The 14,006-nt window shown below is 35.7% G+C and overlaps 1 protein-coding gene across 1 annotated transcript; it reads right to left on the reverse strand.

The window, feature by feature from the left end:
* Positions 1-2,847: 2,847 nt before the first annotated feature.
* LOC110093393 (PHD finger protein ING1) lies at positions 2,848-12,894 on the reverse strand. Its single transcript, XM_020818266.2, has 8 exons — positions 12,638-12,894; positions 8,604-8,754; positions 5,418-5,489; positions 5,026-5,213; positions 4,273-4,333; positions 4,073-4,169; positions 3,293-3,419; positions 2,848-3,211 (listed from the first exon to the last, which is right to left on the reverse strand). The coding sequence occupies exons 2-8, from the start codon at positions 8,629-8,631 to the stop codon at positions 3,101-3,103; spliced, it is 684 nt and encodes a 227-aa protein (XP_020673925.1). The 5' UTR covers positions 8,632-8,754; positions 12,638-12,894; the 3' UTR covers positions 2,848-3,100.
* Between the last annotated feature and the right edge of the window lie 1,112 nt (positions 12,895-14,006).

Consider the following 14,006-nt stretch of genomic DNA (forward strand, 5'->3'; position numbering starts at 1 on the left):
TCGTCAAAAAATTATCTTAATCGGGCGCGAATCTCGATGCAAAATCAAATTGGAAACTTCAAAAATTAATTCGGATGCCATCCGAACTCCGATTTCAGCAAACTTACAGTCAAACTGAGCGTCTCAGAAATACGAACCCAACGACACTAAATTCGACTCAATCCGAGCCCAAATGGGTCCAAATCAAGGACCCGATGCGCTGTTGGAAGGTTCAAACCACAATTTGGATTATCAAACGGTTTCCAAACATAACAAGCTTATACTCGAATCGAGCGGCTCAACGAGACGAATCCAACGAGCCCAAGATCGCTGAATTCCGACATCACTAAGACATTCAAATGTTCATCAAACGGTTCATGATCAAGGGATTCAAGATCGGCCGTCTATCCAACCACTCCCAACTTACCCTTGATCCTCCACCTATTTACGGGTCATGCCATCCCAAAATCTATAAATAGAGCTCCCTCTCCTCTTGAGAGAGGACCCCTGAGCCTAAGGAAAAAAGAGAGTGATCGGAGATCGCTCTTGCTTCATAACCTCCTCTACTACCGCTGGAGTTTCGCCGGACCACTGCCGGAGTTCCGCCAGACCACCACCTGACGCCCTGTGCTCCGCCGGACCACCACCTGATGCCCTGTGCTCCATCAGACCACCGTCTAATGCCATCACTCCGCCGGACCACCATCTGACGCCCTGTGCTCCACCGGACCACCGTCTAACGCCGTTATTCCGTCGGACCACCAGTTGACGCTCTGTGCTCCACCGGGCCACCATCTGAAGTCCTATACTCCACCGGATCACTGCCTAGCACCATCACTCTACCGGACCATCACCTGACATCCTGTGCTTCGTCAGACCACCACATGAGACCCTCACATTCGCCGGACACCCTACGTTCCACCAGACCTTCACCTGAAGCTCTCATCTTTGTCAGGCCATTATCGAAGACTCTCATCTTTACCAGACCATTATCTAAGGCTCGAAGTTCTGCCTAATCATCATCTAAGGCCCGAAGTCCTGCCAGATCATTACTCGACACTCGGACTTCTATTGTATAATTGCTACTTGTAATATGATCATCTTCAGAGACGAGTCAACTCATTGTAACTAACTCAAGTTCTAGTTAAATCTTTTCAACTGAGCTAGGCCCCGCGGTTTTCCCCCCTTTAAGGATTTTCCATGTAAAAAATCTTGTGTTTTCTGTGTGTGAGCTGGATATCCACATAACGCTAAGACGAACGATTAAAACTCTATCGCCGTGTATATTCTAGCCCGCAATAATAATAATAATAATAATAATAATTGAATAAAGGAAATTAAAAAAAAAATAGAATACTAGTCTCTTTAAATTAAAAGGTCACTCTTCAAAGATGGTTTTAAATAACATTATTATTTTATAAGTGTAACATCTTGTTTCTCATCACAGATACTAATCATCCACTCGTAAAAAAAATAGAATACTAGTCTCTATGAGTACGAGACTTGCACTCCATTTTTTATAGGGATCATGTTGGAAGTCCCACATCCAAAGATGAAGATTTGTGACGGCTTTCTTATTGTTTCTTAAAACAATTTATTAATTTAAAATTTTTATACTAAAAAATTACTTTAAGCAGCAATAAAAAAGCCGTCTCCAATGAAGCCTAAAGCCCACTCAAATCCTATGACACATTAGGCAGGTGAAAGGCAAACCCTCTTAAGATTATATATACCAATTTATCTTAGAGTCCTAAGAGGTCACCAACTAAAAGCAGGAGTTAGCCAAGATGACCTTTACTCTTGGTCTCCACATATCTATTTTTAAGCACTCATAAGCAAAAAGAGCCCAACTAACCTGAAGGGGATGTGGGAGCAAGCCTCAAGTTTCATATAGCCGAACAAGTTGTTCTACTGCGAACTGATGTAGAGAGATCTCCAATCAAAGCAACACCAATAGCCCTCGGACATGATTGATCGAGATCACCACTACAGCATTCTTTAGATATAGTCAAAATCTAAGAAATCATCAGAATTCAAGCGACCCAACAAGGTGGGAGCAGTTACATGCTTTCAACTTAAGGGGCCCACAACACGAGAAATTATTATGTGCAGGCACCGGACGATCTGAAGACCAATCAGAATGTGCCACATCACCTGATACACAGTGGTACCAAACACCGATACCGAACAAAAAATAATGTGGCACATTTTAATTGGTCTCCAGATACTGTCCGGAATCACAGAATAATTTTCCCCAAAACACCCCCTGCTAGAGTTCATGTGGATTGACATTACCTCCACCACCTTTCAAAGGGAAGGATTGCTTCCATTAACCTGCAACTCTACTCTACCACATCAAGAAAGTCCATTACGAGAGTCAAATGAAATGATTATTCATAAGATTCTGCCACTCTCGATAACCAATGTAAAAATATAGAGGGCAGACCCATGCACGTGACCAACATAAGATGCCTATAAACATAATAAAAGCAAACAAATATATATCACATAAACAAAACTCGAACTCAAAAACTATTAATTGATAATCAAAATTTTCGACCAACAAACCATTGTGAGGTGAGAGGAGTGTATAATGTATATTATCAAACGACTCAATTATTGAAAAGCAAACAAGATTTAGGCTACGTTTGGTTATCCGATACTTTTGTAAAAGGCAGTTTCAAGAAACATCGGTTCAGAAAAAAGAGTTTTCTAACAGAGAATCATATATAAAAAGCTTTATCAAAACAACAGAAAAATGAAAAAAAAAAATGTTATTATAAACGTGATTTGAGAAACCAAATAGTACTGAAGAAATAAATCTACTGTTTTAAAAATGAAAAAAGCACAAAAAACGTCCAATCAAACTAGGCCTTTAACTATTTTTCAACAGCAGGTAGATGGGATCATTTATTTCTTTAATGTACAATGGTAACTGCCTCAAGTACTTGAGCAAAATGTTAGAACCAACTCCAGTATACGGAAATGTAAGGAAATCTTAGTTTACAGTATGATTATGCACAGAGCAATCTTATTACAAGAGGATTCAAAGCATTTGATCCCAAGGCAGCAGAATACGAGCTATATAGCTCCTTTAAGGGCTTTTCCACACTGCCATTTCTCACTTACCTTTCTTGCGCTTTGGTAGTCCAACGCAATTAGGGCAGAACCATTTACCTTTAGGTTGTTCTTTCAAACCAACACATCCATAGTGGAACCATTCGATCTTGCACTGAGATGTTCAAAGCATGTAATTAGAAGGGGGAGAAGGATCAAAGAAGAAAAATGGAGGAATTATAAGAGAAATATGTACATCAGGGTTATCACAAGCAACCATCTCCCCAAAGCTGACTTGTTTGCAGAAGCAGTAAGTGGGTTCATTTGGGTCAACTGGTAATTCCAAATCTATGTTTAGTAGTTCAACTGCAGCTTGTCGAGCCCTGTAATCCACAAAGACCACAAAAACTAGGCAACATGATAACTCTTACATAGGGGTGTCAATATTTGACCTGACCCAAAAATCCGACTCGAACCCGACCCAAAAATTTCATGTTCGGGTCAACCTGAACCCGAACCGGGTCAAGTTTGGGTTAAGGATTTCAAACCGTTTGTAAAATCGGGTCAGGTTAGGTTGACCCGGAAACCCGAAATCAACTAGGTTTGACCCGTTTTTAATTAATTTAGGAGGGTTTTAAAAGATTGTTATGAAATAAGTAAATGATATTTCTAAAAAATTGCAAACAATGTTGCCCAAATTAAATTAAGCTTGATTTATTTTAAATTGATTAAAGTAAATCTCACCTTAATTTAATTTATGTTTAAATAAATCGAAGTAAATAAAAAAAATTTTAGTAAAACATATCCGAAGCGGGTCAGTTTCGGATTAACCCGGACCCGAAGCGGGTCGTGATCGGGATCGAAAAACTGACCCGTTTGCAAAAATAGGACGGATTTGGGTCCGGTTGAACAATATCGGGTCAGTTTCGGGTTGGATCCGAACCCGACCTGTGACCCGATTTTGACAGCCCTACTCTTACAGAATAGGAACATAATTCTAGTGGCAAGAAGAATTGTATGGGATGAGCTGACATACTTCTTTCGACCACCCCTGCCACTTGCTCCAGTTCTACCAGATTTTGTGGTAACGTCGGGAGTACCTCCAGGAGATGCAGTGGCAGAAAGTTCCCTTTCTGTTGCACAGACAGTAAGAAAAAATATAGAATCAGCAACATAGAAATGGAAAAGTTAATTTCACCGGGGGAAGAAGGAATCTTTAAACTTCATTCAGTGCACCTAGACGAAGTTCTTCCATTTTTCTCATATACTGATCAAGCTGTTGGATGTGGGTATCAACCTACAAATATTTCAGATGAGTCATATAACTAGATGAATTCCAGATATGATCTTGAATTTACCATGACATCTACAGTGATTCGATAGCTTGAACAAAAAAACATTTAGAATGGTGGCGCAGAGGCAGGATGCAAAGGCAAATGAACTACCTGATAAATAATGGTGGATCCCATGATGACAATCTAAAAAATATGACCGCATTTTTAATGTCATGATAATGAGGATCACAATTGAGCTTATTTAAGCTTCGTTTGGGATGATTTTCTTTCTGCTTCTTAAAGTATCTTTTTAGTACAAAATTAAAAATTTTTGTAATAGAAAGCTGCTTCAAGAAGCATAAAGAAAGCCGTCCTAAACAAAGCCTTAAACAGCATATTGGATAAGAGGTTTTGGCAAGCACTTTTGTCAGGGAAGGCGTCTAAGATTCCTTTATTCCATCAACACTTAGCATTCAACAAACTTACAAAGACAACAAATACTTCTTAAAATAAAAAATTTCAAACTCTAATGGAGTGGTGAAAGAGACAAACAACAAAGACTTCATAAAATAGAAGATACGAATGATTGTCATGAGGTTTGAACTTTGAAGATTGTCGAATGGTGCCAAAAAAGAACATATCCACAGGGTCTAAGAAATTCCTTTACAATAAAATAAAACACATTTTTATAAGGTGTTAAAACAATATCACATACCATATCATAAGCTTGAGTGGCCAAAGCCACTTTTTCATCAGCAACACGAATGCAATGCTTTTGTTCCTCAAGAGCCTCATCAGAAAATCTGATGAGCGACATGTCAGGTGCAACATTACCAGCTTCGATTCCACGCTTAATTTCATCTATTTCTTGTTCGCAGTGTTGTTCACTCTGCCGTTGGCTTGCTGCAAGAATTCATAAGATGCAAGTGTTTAAAATCCACTAATATACGCATCACATGCCAGGAATTCCAAATCAAGAAATATATATTAGGCTGCAAATACAGAAGGTGAATTGCTATAATTGAGAGTAAATGGCGTGGATGGGTGGCGAGTGTTGAGATGGAAATTTCATATGAACCTAGAAGAGGGTTTGTAAAGATAGCTTACCTAGCAAACTCGTATCAAGCTCTCGTATAAGCCCATAGGTTCGCTGGAGCATGGCAGGCAAAGATTCCAAACCTGATGAAGAAGTGTTAGCCATAATAACAGGGTTCTTAAAATAGAGAGATAAAAATCTACAATCCAACTGATGCTAGAATTATACTATGCATCTACAAAGATATATCAAAATGCAGCTCATATGACTCCATGGCTAGTATATTAAATGATATTAACGCAATTTTTATCAGGTAAATTAGTTCTCTGTTTGTTATATCCCAATTTACTGCAATTTAAAGGATAGCTGCGTAATCACCTCCATATAATTGTGCCAAGGTTCAGCTAGTGATTGAACATACTGGTTGTCGATTATTTTCAAGGTTTGATATCTTCTTAGTCATGCTCGCGTAATATGGATTTCTTATAATAGTAGTTATTAGTAAGTTCTATGGCAATTATTTTCATGAGGACTCAAAGTCACTGTACTTGCGAGCAATCTTTTTAAATGGCCTCTTAGGATTGATTCAAGAGACTTCTGATTTTTGAATTGCAGTGAATATTGATATTGGTTACTTTTCCGGTTCTCGTCCTACAATTTTTTTTACTTTGCCTCCTCCTTTAGTGTCATTCCGACTCCTCAGGCTGCTCAGAAATGCATACCTCCTTTCCATGCAGATTCCTCCCACCTTTCAATAAAGGTTTCCTGGTGCTGCAACAATTGATATCTAAACAAACTTCATACTGTGATCAATTCAAAAAATCAAATAAATGGAGTATGAGAGTTTCCATGATAATCTGATTAAGGCATCTTATGGCATGGCATTCTTTAGATGTTACTTCTTCCCATTCTCTTTCTTGATCTGCTCGACCAATCCCTCCCTACCAGCTTATCCACAGAAAACTACACTACCCCCTCCCCTCCAACCACACCAAAGAATTCTCAATATCAGTCCTTAATCCATCATCTTCTTCTTCAAAAATCATTAAACTGCAACCCACATCCACATCCCTTACTAAAAAGCCTCTCCCAAATTAAAATTGAAACCAAAACACAAACTAAAGGTAATTAACAACCTTCATCCATTTAAATACAAACTCCCAACAATTTCTAACTACCCCAACTTAATTTCACAAACTCGCAATTGCCTACATCTCAACATAATCACGATCACTCCTAATAAGTTCATCTGCTGCTCTTATTTATAGGTGTCCGCCAAAAATGTACTTCCCATAAATTTATCCGCAATAGCCGTTATTCCCAGACTATGGAATAACCAGTTCAAACGCAACCCTTCATTGTGTCACCATACTTTCATCATATCAATTTCAGCTCAACTAGGCTGAGTTGATAACTAATGACTAAAATCCCAATGATATTATCTATTTACATATTTCAAATAAAGTACTTCAAATCTAGTCCTATCTATTAAGATTGCCATATACGATTATCATATACTAAAGTACCATACTTCTAATAATTGTTAGAAGCATGGGATTATGACTACCTGGCCAAAGTAATGAGATGGCATACCAATCCATAATGTCAACCTTGTCATAAAGTGAGATGAAACAGGCTTTCTAATGTTGCCCTGATGCCTTATAATCAAGCTAATGGTATTCCTTTTGATGGACTAGGACAACCTGCTCTACATTGCACCAGTGTAGTGGAGTTGGCTTAACTAGATGGTAAGCAGCGAACTTAATGCGAGCAACATTTCTCACTAGATTGTGCTCGTTGATTCTTAGGGTTGAACTTTTCTTGTCCACTAGTCTTACATCCTTGATATCATGACTTGCAAAGAACATTTTGATTTTCAAAGAACCACTGGTCACAAAAAAAGTATAATACCCACAATAACTTTCAACAAAATCAAATTTCTTTAAATAGTTACACAATTATTTTTACAAACAGTTGCATCCATCTCAAATGGATAATTGATCTAATAAGTGCTTTCTACATCACTTTCCAAGCTTCAAGAAGCAAATAAAGTAAACAAAAGGAACTTTCTTAAGACTAACTTTATGATAAAATCAAGCACCCTGAAGCCTCATCCTCCGCCGAATCAGGTGTACCTCCTACTTTCTTAATACAATCTCTATCTCCTACTTTCTTAATACAATCTTGAACCATTAATCTAAATAAACAAAGATTATGATTTCTAGCTAAAGCTTGTATGATTGATGACCGAGTAGACTACTCTCCCCAACAAGATTTTGTATTTTTTCTTTCTAATTGCTGAAGCTCAAGCATAAGAAAACTCTCATGAAATGGTCCCAAGATAGCAAGGAACGGGTACAGATGGGAAAAAAAACTAAAAAAGGTCAAAAGCTGGATACGCTGCAAAGATAATCTTTACAAACAGATCTGACTCTAGCACCAATGTTATAAGGGGAAAAAATGATCAAGTCATATTATTTTTATTGGCATAAAGGCAATCAGCTTCTTAAAACCTGAAGCAAAATCACAGATATATTCCTCCCGTCTCTTAAATTAAAGTGACCAAACCCTTGAATCATTACTAAGAGATTCAAGTTCCTAAATTCCACTCCTATTTTGTATGAAGATCAAAGCGAGCACAGGGAAGATATTGCTTCTTTGTAAATATACATATCATAACAGACAATCTTCATAAAACTTATAACATACAAATGAAAAGCTTGAATTACGTGCACGTTGCTGCTCACCATTTACCATTTGTTCACACAAGAGATTCAAGTCCTCACAAACGTTGGTACATGCATTTGGATAGCACTTGCAAAGCAGCTTTAAAAACAAAACTTAATCATGATCTGAAATGTTTTTTATTTAAACTAAAATGTGTCTGTCAATTTATGAAAAAGAAATCGAATCATAATTAACAACATAGAGATTGAGCACTACCCTGTTCAAACTGACTCTAATTGTGATATTTAATGGAAAACAACACGACAACTCATCCAAAATTGAACCTTATGTTTGAAAATGCGCCTTGGATTCCCTACCATAGAGAATTCATATTTGTTTTTTTTAATTATATATTTAGCACACTGCAGACTGTAATCTCATGAACACGTGCAAAACATAAACAAAAATCAAATTAGGCCAGAGACCAAGCAAGGGAATCCAGTGCTAGATCCCAAGAAAAAAGGGAGAAATCTACAATAGTGTAATACAAAGTAGCACAGGATCGAAAGGATGCAGAGTAAGTTTCTTACTGGCTTGAAAATCCTCAAGGAAACCCATCAGCTTCTAGTTTATCACCTCACACCCTTGAGTTTTGCGAGTTCTCAACAGAGTTAAGTAGGCGATTGATTGTTTCAGCCCACATCCAAAAAGCCTTGCACAGTCATAGAGGATTAACCTCAACTACAAACACATTATTTGAGAGTCAAAATCAAGTAAAGCAGCTTTGTACTATAAAATAACAGAATTCACCATGTATAATAATACAATGACAAGAGAATTGAAATACTAAGTTTCGATAAAGAGAAAAGAAGGTGCAAATAAATATCTAATACAAATAAGAGAATAAACCTCTAGAAGATATAGTAAATCCCCGTGCCAGATAAGATCAGAAAATGACAATGTTTCTCCAGTGCAAATGGTCCACAAATCAAAAGAGATGCACATACAGTAATAGCAAGGGGAAAGCTTGTAAGGAAACCCACTTGTTAAGGCATAAAGGCAAAGTCATAGCATGCACAATGCCCATAATCAACATGCAACAATGATAACCAAGGCATATTAAAAGCATAAAAAAATGAGCATCCACTGCATAACCACATCTAAACTATCTACACTACCAATAAAAAAAGTGATTTGCCATTCTACTCAGAAAATTCTGATCTTTAATTTTGAAGATGAAACTAATGTATTTGGTTATCACTGAGAGTGGATATTGTGTTTAAATCCAATATTTAATGCACCTTAGCTTATCTTCCTTCTCCCAGAGGGAATGGAGACCATGCATGTTTTTCATTCATGACTGATGATGAGGAGAGGTAACCAATCTAGGGATTTGATTTTATCTCCTTCAACAGTTCAAGACATATTAAGATATCTAACAATGACCTTTTGCTATAATAATGCAGAGGACATGCTAGCAATGGGCTCCAAAAATTCGCGCTCCAGCCTCTCACGTCTTCTTTGTCAATGAGGAGAGTTTTTAACAAGTTTAGGTTCTGGGGTAAATTTTTCGAAGGCTGATTAGATAAAGCGAGAGCACAAGCACGAGCTAGAACTCGATTAATTGACCAAGACACTCTAGCTGGACTTGACTTGTTTACACCCTCCCCCTCCCGAAAGCCGAAACCGCCCCTCCTCGACTTCATCGTTGTGTTGAGATTAGGGTTTTGTATATCGTCTTCTACCTCGCATTTGGTATGCGGAATCCCATATTCTTTCTATTGCTCCTAGCCTTTCCTTTCTCATCTTTCGGGATCTCCAAGGAATCTGCTTTCCATAATACCACTTCTTCGTCTTAGCCGCTAGAACTTCTTACCATTGCCGTACAAAGGAGCAACTGTTGTTGCTGTAAAACCCCTCCAGCGATTCATTTGTAATCCCCAGTTCTTTCCATCAATCTTCTTCACCTTTTTGTTAATTTGTTTTATTTTCTATATGACATAATGTAATGTAATTGAAGGGGGCTTATTTGACGAAAAATTAATAAAATTTAATTAATGATTTACGTGATATTGGTTTATTTTTTTTATTTTTAATATCAAGCATATAGTAGGTTAATTTAGCTTTGCTTTGATTTCAAGCTGGCTTTTAACCAAAAAAACTCAAAATTAAAGATTTTTTAGAAACATTTATGTTAAGCTAATTAGTGCTAGGTGATGAAGTTCATGATGACTTCATGGTTTGAAATTACTAATTTTGTTTTTCATCTATTGAAGTAAATTATATTTAAATTAGTAGATTATCAAAATTTAGATAAATGCATTTATGAATGTGTATTTAATTTTAGACTTGTTGGGTTGGTCCTCAGCTATTGCAGACTTAGTGGATCTTGGAGGAGTGTTGGATCCGAGCACTGCACCTCAAGGTAGGTTTTAGTAGATGAATGTGTCATATTATGTAGGTTTCTTGATATTTATTTCATCATTTATTATTCTTTTAATATTAGTCTATGATGTGATACATTACTTAGTAAATTGTTGTTTTCCCTTGATTTTGTGTATTTTTAAGCATGCTGATAATTGCAAAGTTTAAACATTGTTTTGTTTGACCATTGACATCTTATACTTCTGGCTGAATGAACTCTAGCTTGATACTCAAAATGATGAGTTCCATGAGTGGGGTTGACAAACTTTGCTAGGTGGTAACTTTCTTAGATATTCAAAATGATAGGCATTCCTTGAAACATTATACATACCAGTTTAATTCCATGCAAGTAAATGTTGCCAATATTTAAAAATAAATAAGAACATGATTAAAATGCAAAATTAAGTGATCTTCACTGTGTCATAAGTTAATTTAATTAATATTTAGGTACATATATAGCAATAATTAAAAGCTGTTACAAATTCATAAAGTAGGCACATGATCAAATGGAGTAAGAATTATAGTATTAAGAAAAAGGGAAATGAAAAAAGATCTGTCACAAACAAAATATATTATTGATGATAAACCAAAGTTTTATCATGAAAATTACAATGCCTTATCGCAGCAAAGAAAGCTTATAATATCCAAATTTTGTTAACTAAAAGATATAACTGCAGTCTGCTATAAAATAAAAATTGTAACCATCCTAGATAACAGATTAAAGCTCATTATATTTAATTTTACCTGAGTGAAATGAAGACAAGTACACAAAAAGTATAGGCTGCAAAGCAAAATATTGGTAATGTTGCAAGTAAAGTGATTGTGCTTGACTAGAAGTATGGATGCCTTGTAAGAATTCCAAGATATACTTTAACAAATTTCCTGATCTTGTCTAAGCAATATTGATATTACTTGAAAATAAATTATTCATAATGAACTGATTAATATAGTTTCACAGTGGAATGTTCAATTAAGAGTTGCAAAATGAAAAAAAAAATTTTCAAAACTTGAAAAAAATTAAATCTCGTTATGTTTCATGTCAGGCAAAGCATGTCAATAATGTGAGTTCATGGAATAGTACTCAGCTATCTAAAACATTGAGCACAGTTAAAATTTTCCTAGAAATTAACTTCTGACAGACAACTCTCTTACGAAGAACTTCCTCTCATCTTTCACCACTTTGATCAAATAAGCATGCTCAAAAGGAATGTTTCCATTATAAAATATTCAGCTGCTCTCATTTTAGGACAACAACTCAGCTACCCCTTAACATTTAGTAGCTTCGGCTACTTTAAAAGTGATAATGTAGTGAAGGGTGAAAGTTTATTGAGGATTGCAACTCTTAAATAAAGGTTGATGGAGAGGAAGGAAAATATGTGCATTGTTGTTCTAAATGATAACAAGTGGAGGCGAGAAGGATAAAGGTTTTACTTTCTTTAGAGGATGGTTTATGATTATCATACACAACTCCATAAATTTGTCCAATAAAAAATGGAAAACTTCACAATCCCAAGATGGTAAGGTTTAAATGAAACTCTCAGTTGCATAATAAATATGATTGACATTATCTGATTAGTTTTCCAAATGGCATTAAACTGTTATTTGTAACAATAATTTTCTTGTAGAAAAAAACTGACCTTCACTTAGCCATTTTTACATCAAGACCAAAATATATTATTCATATAACTAGTCAAAAGTAAATGACAAAATTTCTCAAAGACATAAGCATATAATTTAGACTATTATAGTTTATAATGCAAGTACTGTTGATGTTTTGTAAGGTGTCTACCATTAAAAAAAAAAACAATATTCACAAGTAATTCTATGCACAGAGTGGTAATCTAGAAAAATTAAAATCAAATTAAGACAAAAAAGATTAATAAGAAATTTCATTTTAAACCACACAAGCTATGCTATGTTGATTATAACGCTATTTGAACCTGATGGTTGAGATATAAAAAGGCTTCTCATAAGAGAATTCTTTGCCTTGCTGTTCCACGTAAAATATAATTTGATAATTGAAATTCTCTTCAAACATTGTGGTGAGAGATCACATAATTTCTTCCAAGAACAGAAAAATCCATAGGTGAATTTGACTTTAAAAAATGCCGCAAAATCAAAATTCGAAAGACTCCAATTAAAAAAAAAACTGAAAATAAAATCTAAACAAGAAACTGAAAAAACGAAAGAGCAGCCAAACCTCGGTTGCTAGAGACAATCGCAGGCGCGGGTGGGATGTGGGACGGCGGGAGCGAGGCTCAGTGAGTGTGGAGAGAAGGCAGTCGGTGAACGCAGAGAGAGAGGCTCAGGAAGCGGCGGAGCGCAGGGGCACGCCGGAGAGAGGCTCAGTAAACGGACCGCGGGAGTAAGGTTGGCGCCTGGCTAAGAACGTAGCTAGCGTTCGAATGAAAGGGGCAACGCGTAAGTTTTTATTTTTGTTTTTAGGGCGAAATAGGGCACCGGCTGCGCTTTATTATATGAGTTTGAGCAGACTCAAGAATTAACTCATTTATTATAAAAGAAAAAATAATTATTAATTTAATAAAATATTAAAAAAATAAATTATAAAAAATAATAAAGAATAATTTAATATAAGAAATTAAGATATAATTATTAAATATTTAAATAATTTTGTTTTTAAAATTTTGAATTCTAATATACTTCAAGTATATTTATTTTAATATTTTTGAAATAAGTATGCTTGTGAGCTAATGAGTCGTGTCAAAACTAGCTAAAATTGAGTCGTTAACTCATCGAACTATGCTCGCGAGCCATTTATCAAGTCGAGCTCGAGCCGTCTCATAAGTCAACTTAACTTATTTACACCCCTAGACAGTTTTGTCAAATCTGCCAAATCCTAATGTATCGATCAAAAGACTTCGTACAACACACATATTAAGGCCCAAAAAATGAACCGGTTTTTTTAGCAAAATTTCTTTTGAGCCCTCATAAGTCACCAACCCACAAGCCAAAAGCGAGTGTTTCTATCCATAATAGTGACTTCTCTAAAACCAATCTGCCTTCTAAAAATTTACCACATAATCTAAATATGTTAAAACTCTCTTCGTCAACGTAAATAAAAAGAGCGACACGAAGATACCGGAGCACGAATTTTCGGAACCCACATTATATATAACAATCCACGAATTTGTAATATTCAAACACAAATAAAATAGGAAATCATACTCGAGCAATCTTTAACAATATCGATCCATCTAGATCGACCAAGACAATTGATTTATTTTAAAGAGTTTATAACATCTTGAACTCATAAAGTAGTAGTATTTGAACCAAGTTCATTACACTACGATATTTTCCGAACTAATTTGAAATATATTTGAACGCTTAATCAAACATTCTTCGACATGATAGTAAGCGTACGAATAAGATTCGAGTAAGCATTCCATCATGTTAAGCATAATGTAAGAGTTTTTTTTTTATTTTTTTTGGAGAAAACTCTATTTGATTTAGAATTTCTGAAGCAGATTTTAATGCAAAAATTTTTAAACTAAAAAGTTAAAACTATCCCAAACGAAATCTTAGTCAAATTTTTATCATGTCAATTTTAA

Source organism: Dendrobium catenatum, unplaced genomic scaffold, assembly GCF_001605985.2.
Source record: "Dendrobium catenatum unplaced genomic scaffold, ASM160598v2 fragScaff_scaffold_1038, whole genome shotgun sequence".
Taxonomy (NCBI): domain Eukaryota; kingdom Viridiplantae; phylum Streptophyta; class Magnoliopsida; order Asparagales; family Orchidaceae; genus Dendrobium; species Dendrobium catenatum.

Coding starts and splice junctions, on each gene's coding strand:
- LOC110093393 (XM_020818266.2), bottom strand. CDS start 8,631: ATGGGTTTCCTTGAGGATTTTCAAGCCA. Junction 5,490..8,603: donor CCTTGAGGATTTTCAAGCCA/GTAAGAAACTTA, acceptor CTTCTTCATCAG/GTTTGGAATCTTTGCCTGCC. Junction 5,214..5,417: donor GCTTGATACGAGTTTGCTAG/GTAAGCTATCTT, acceptor GAATTCTTGCAG/CAAGCCAACGGCAGAGTGAA.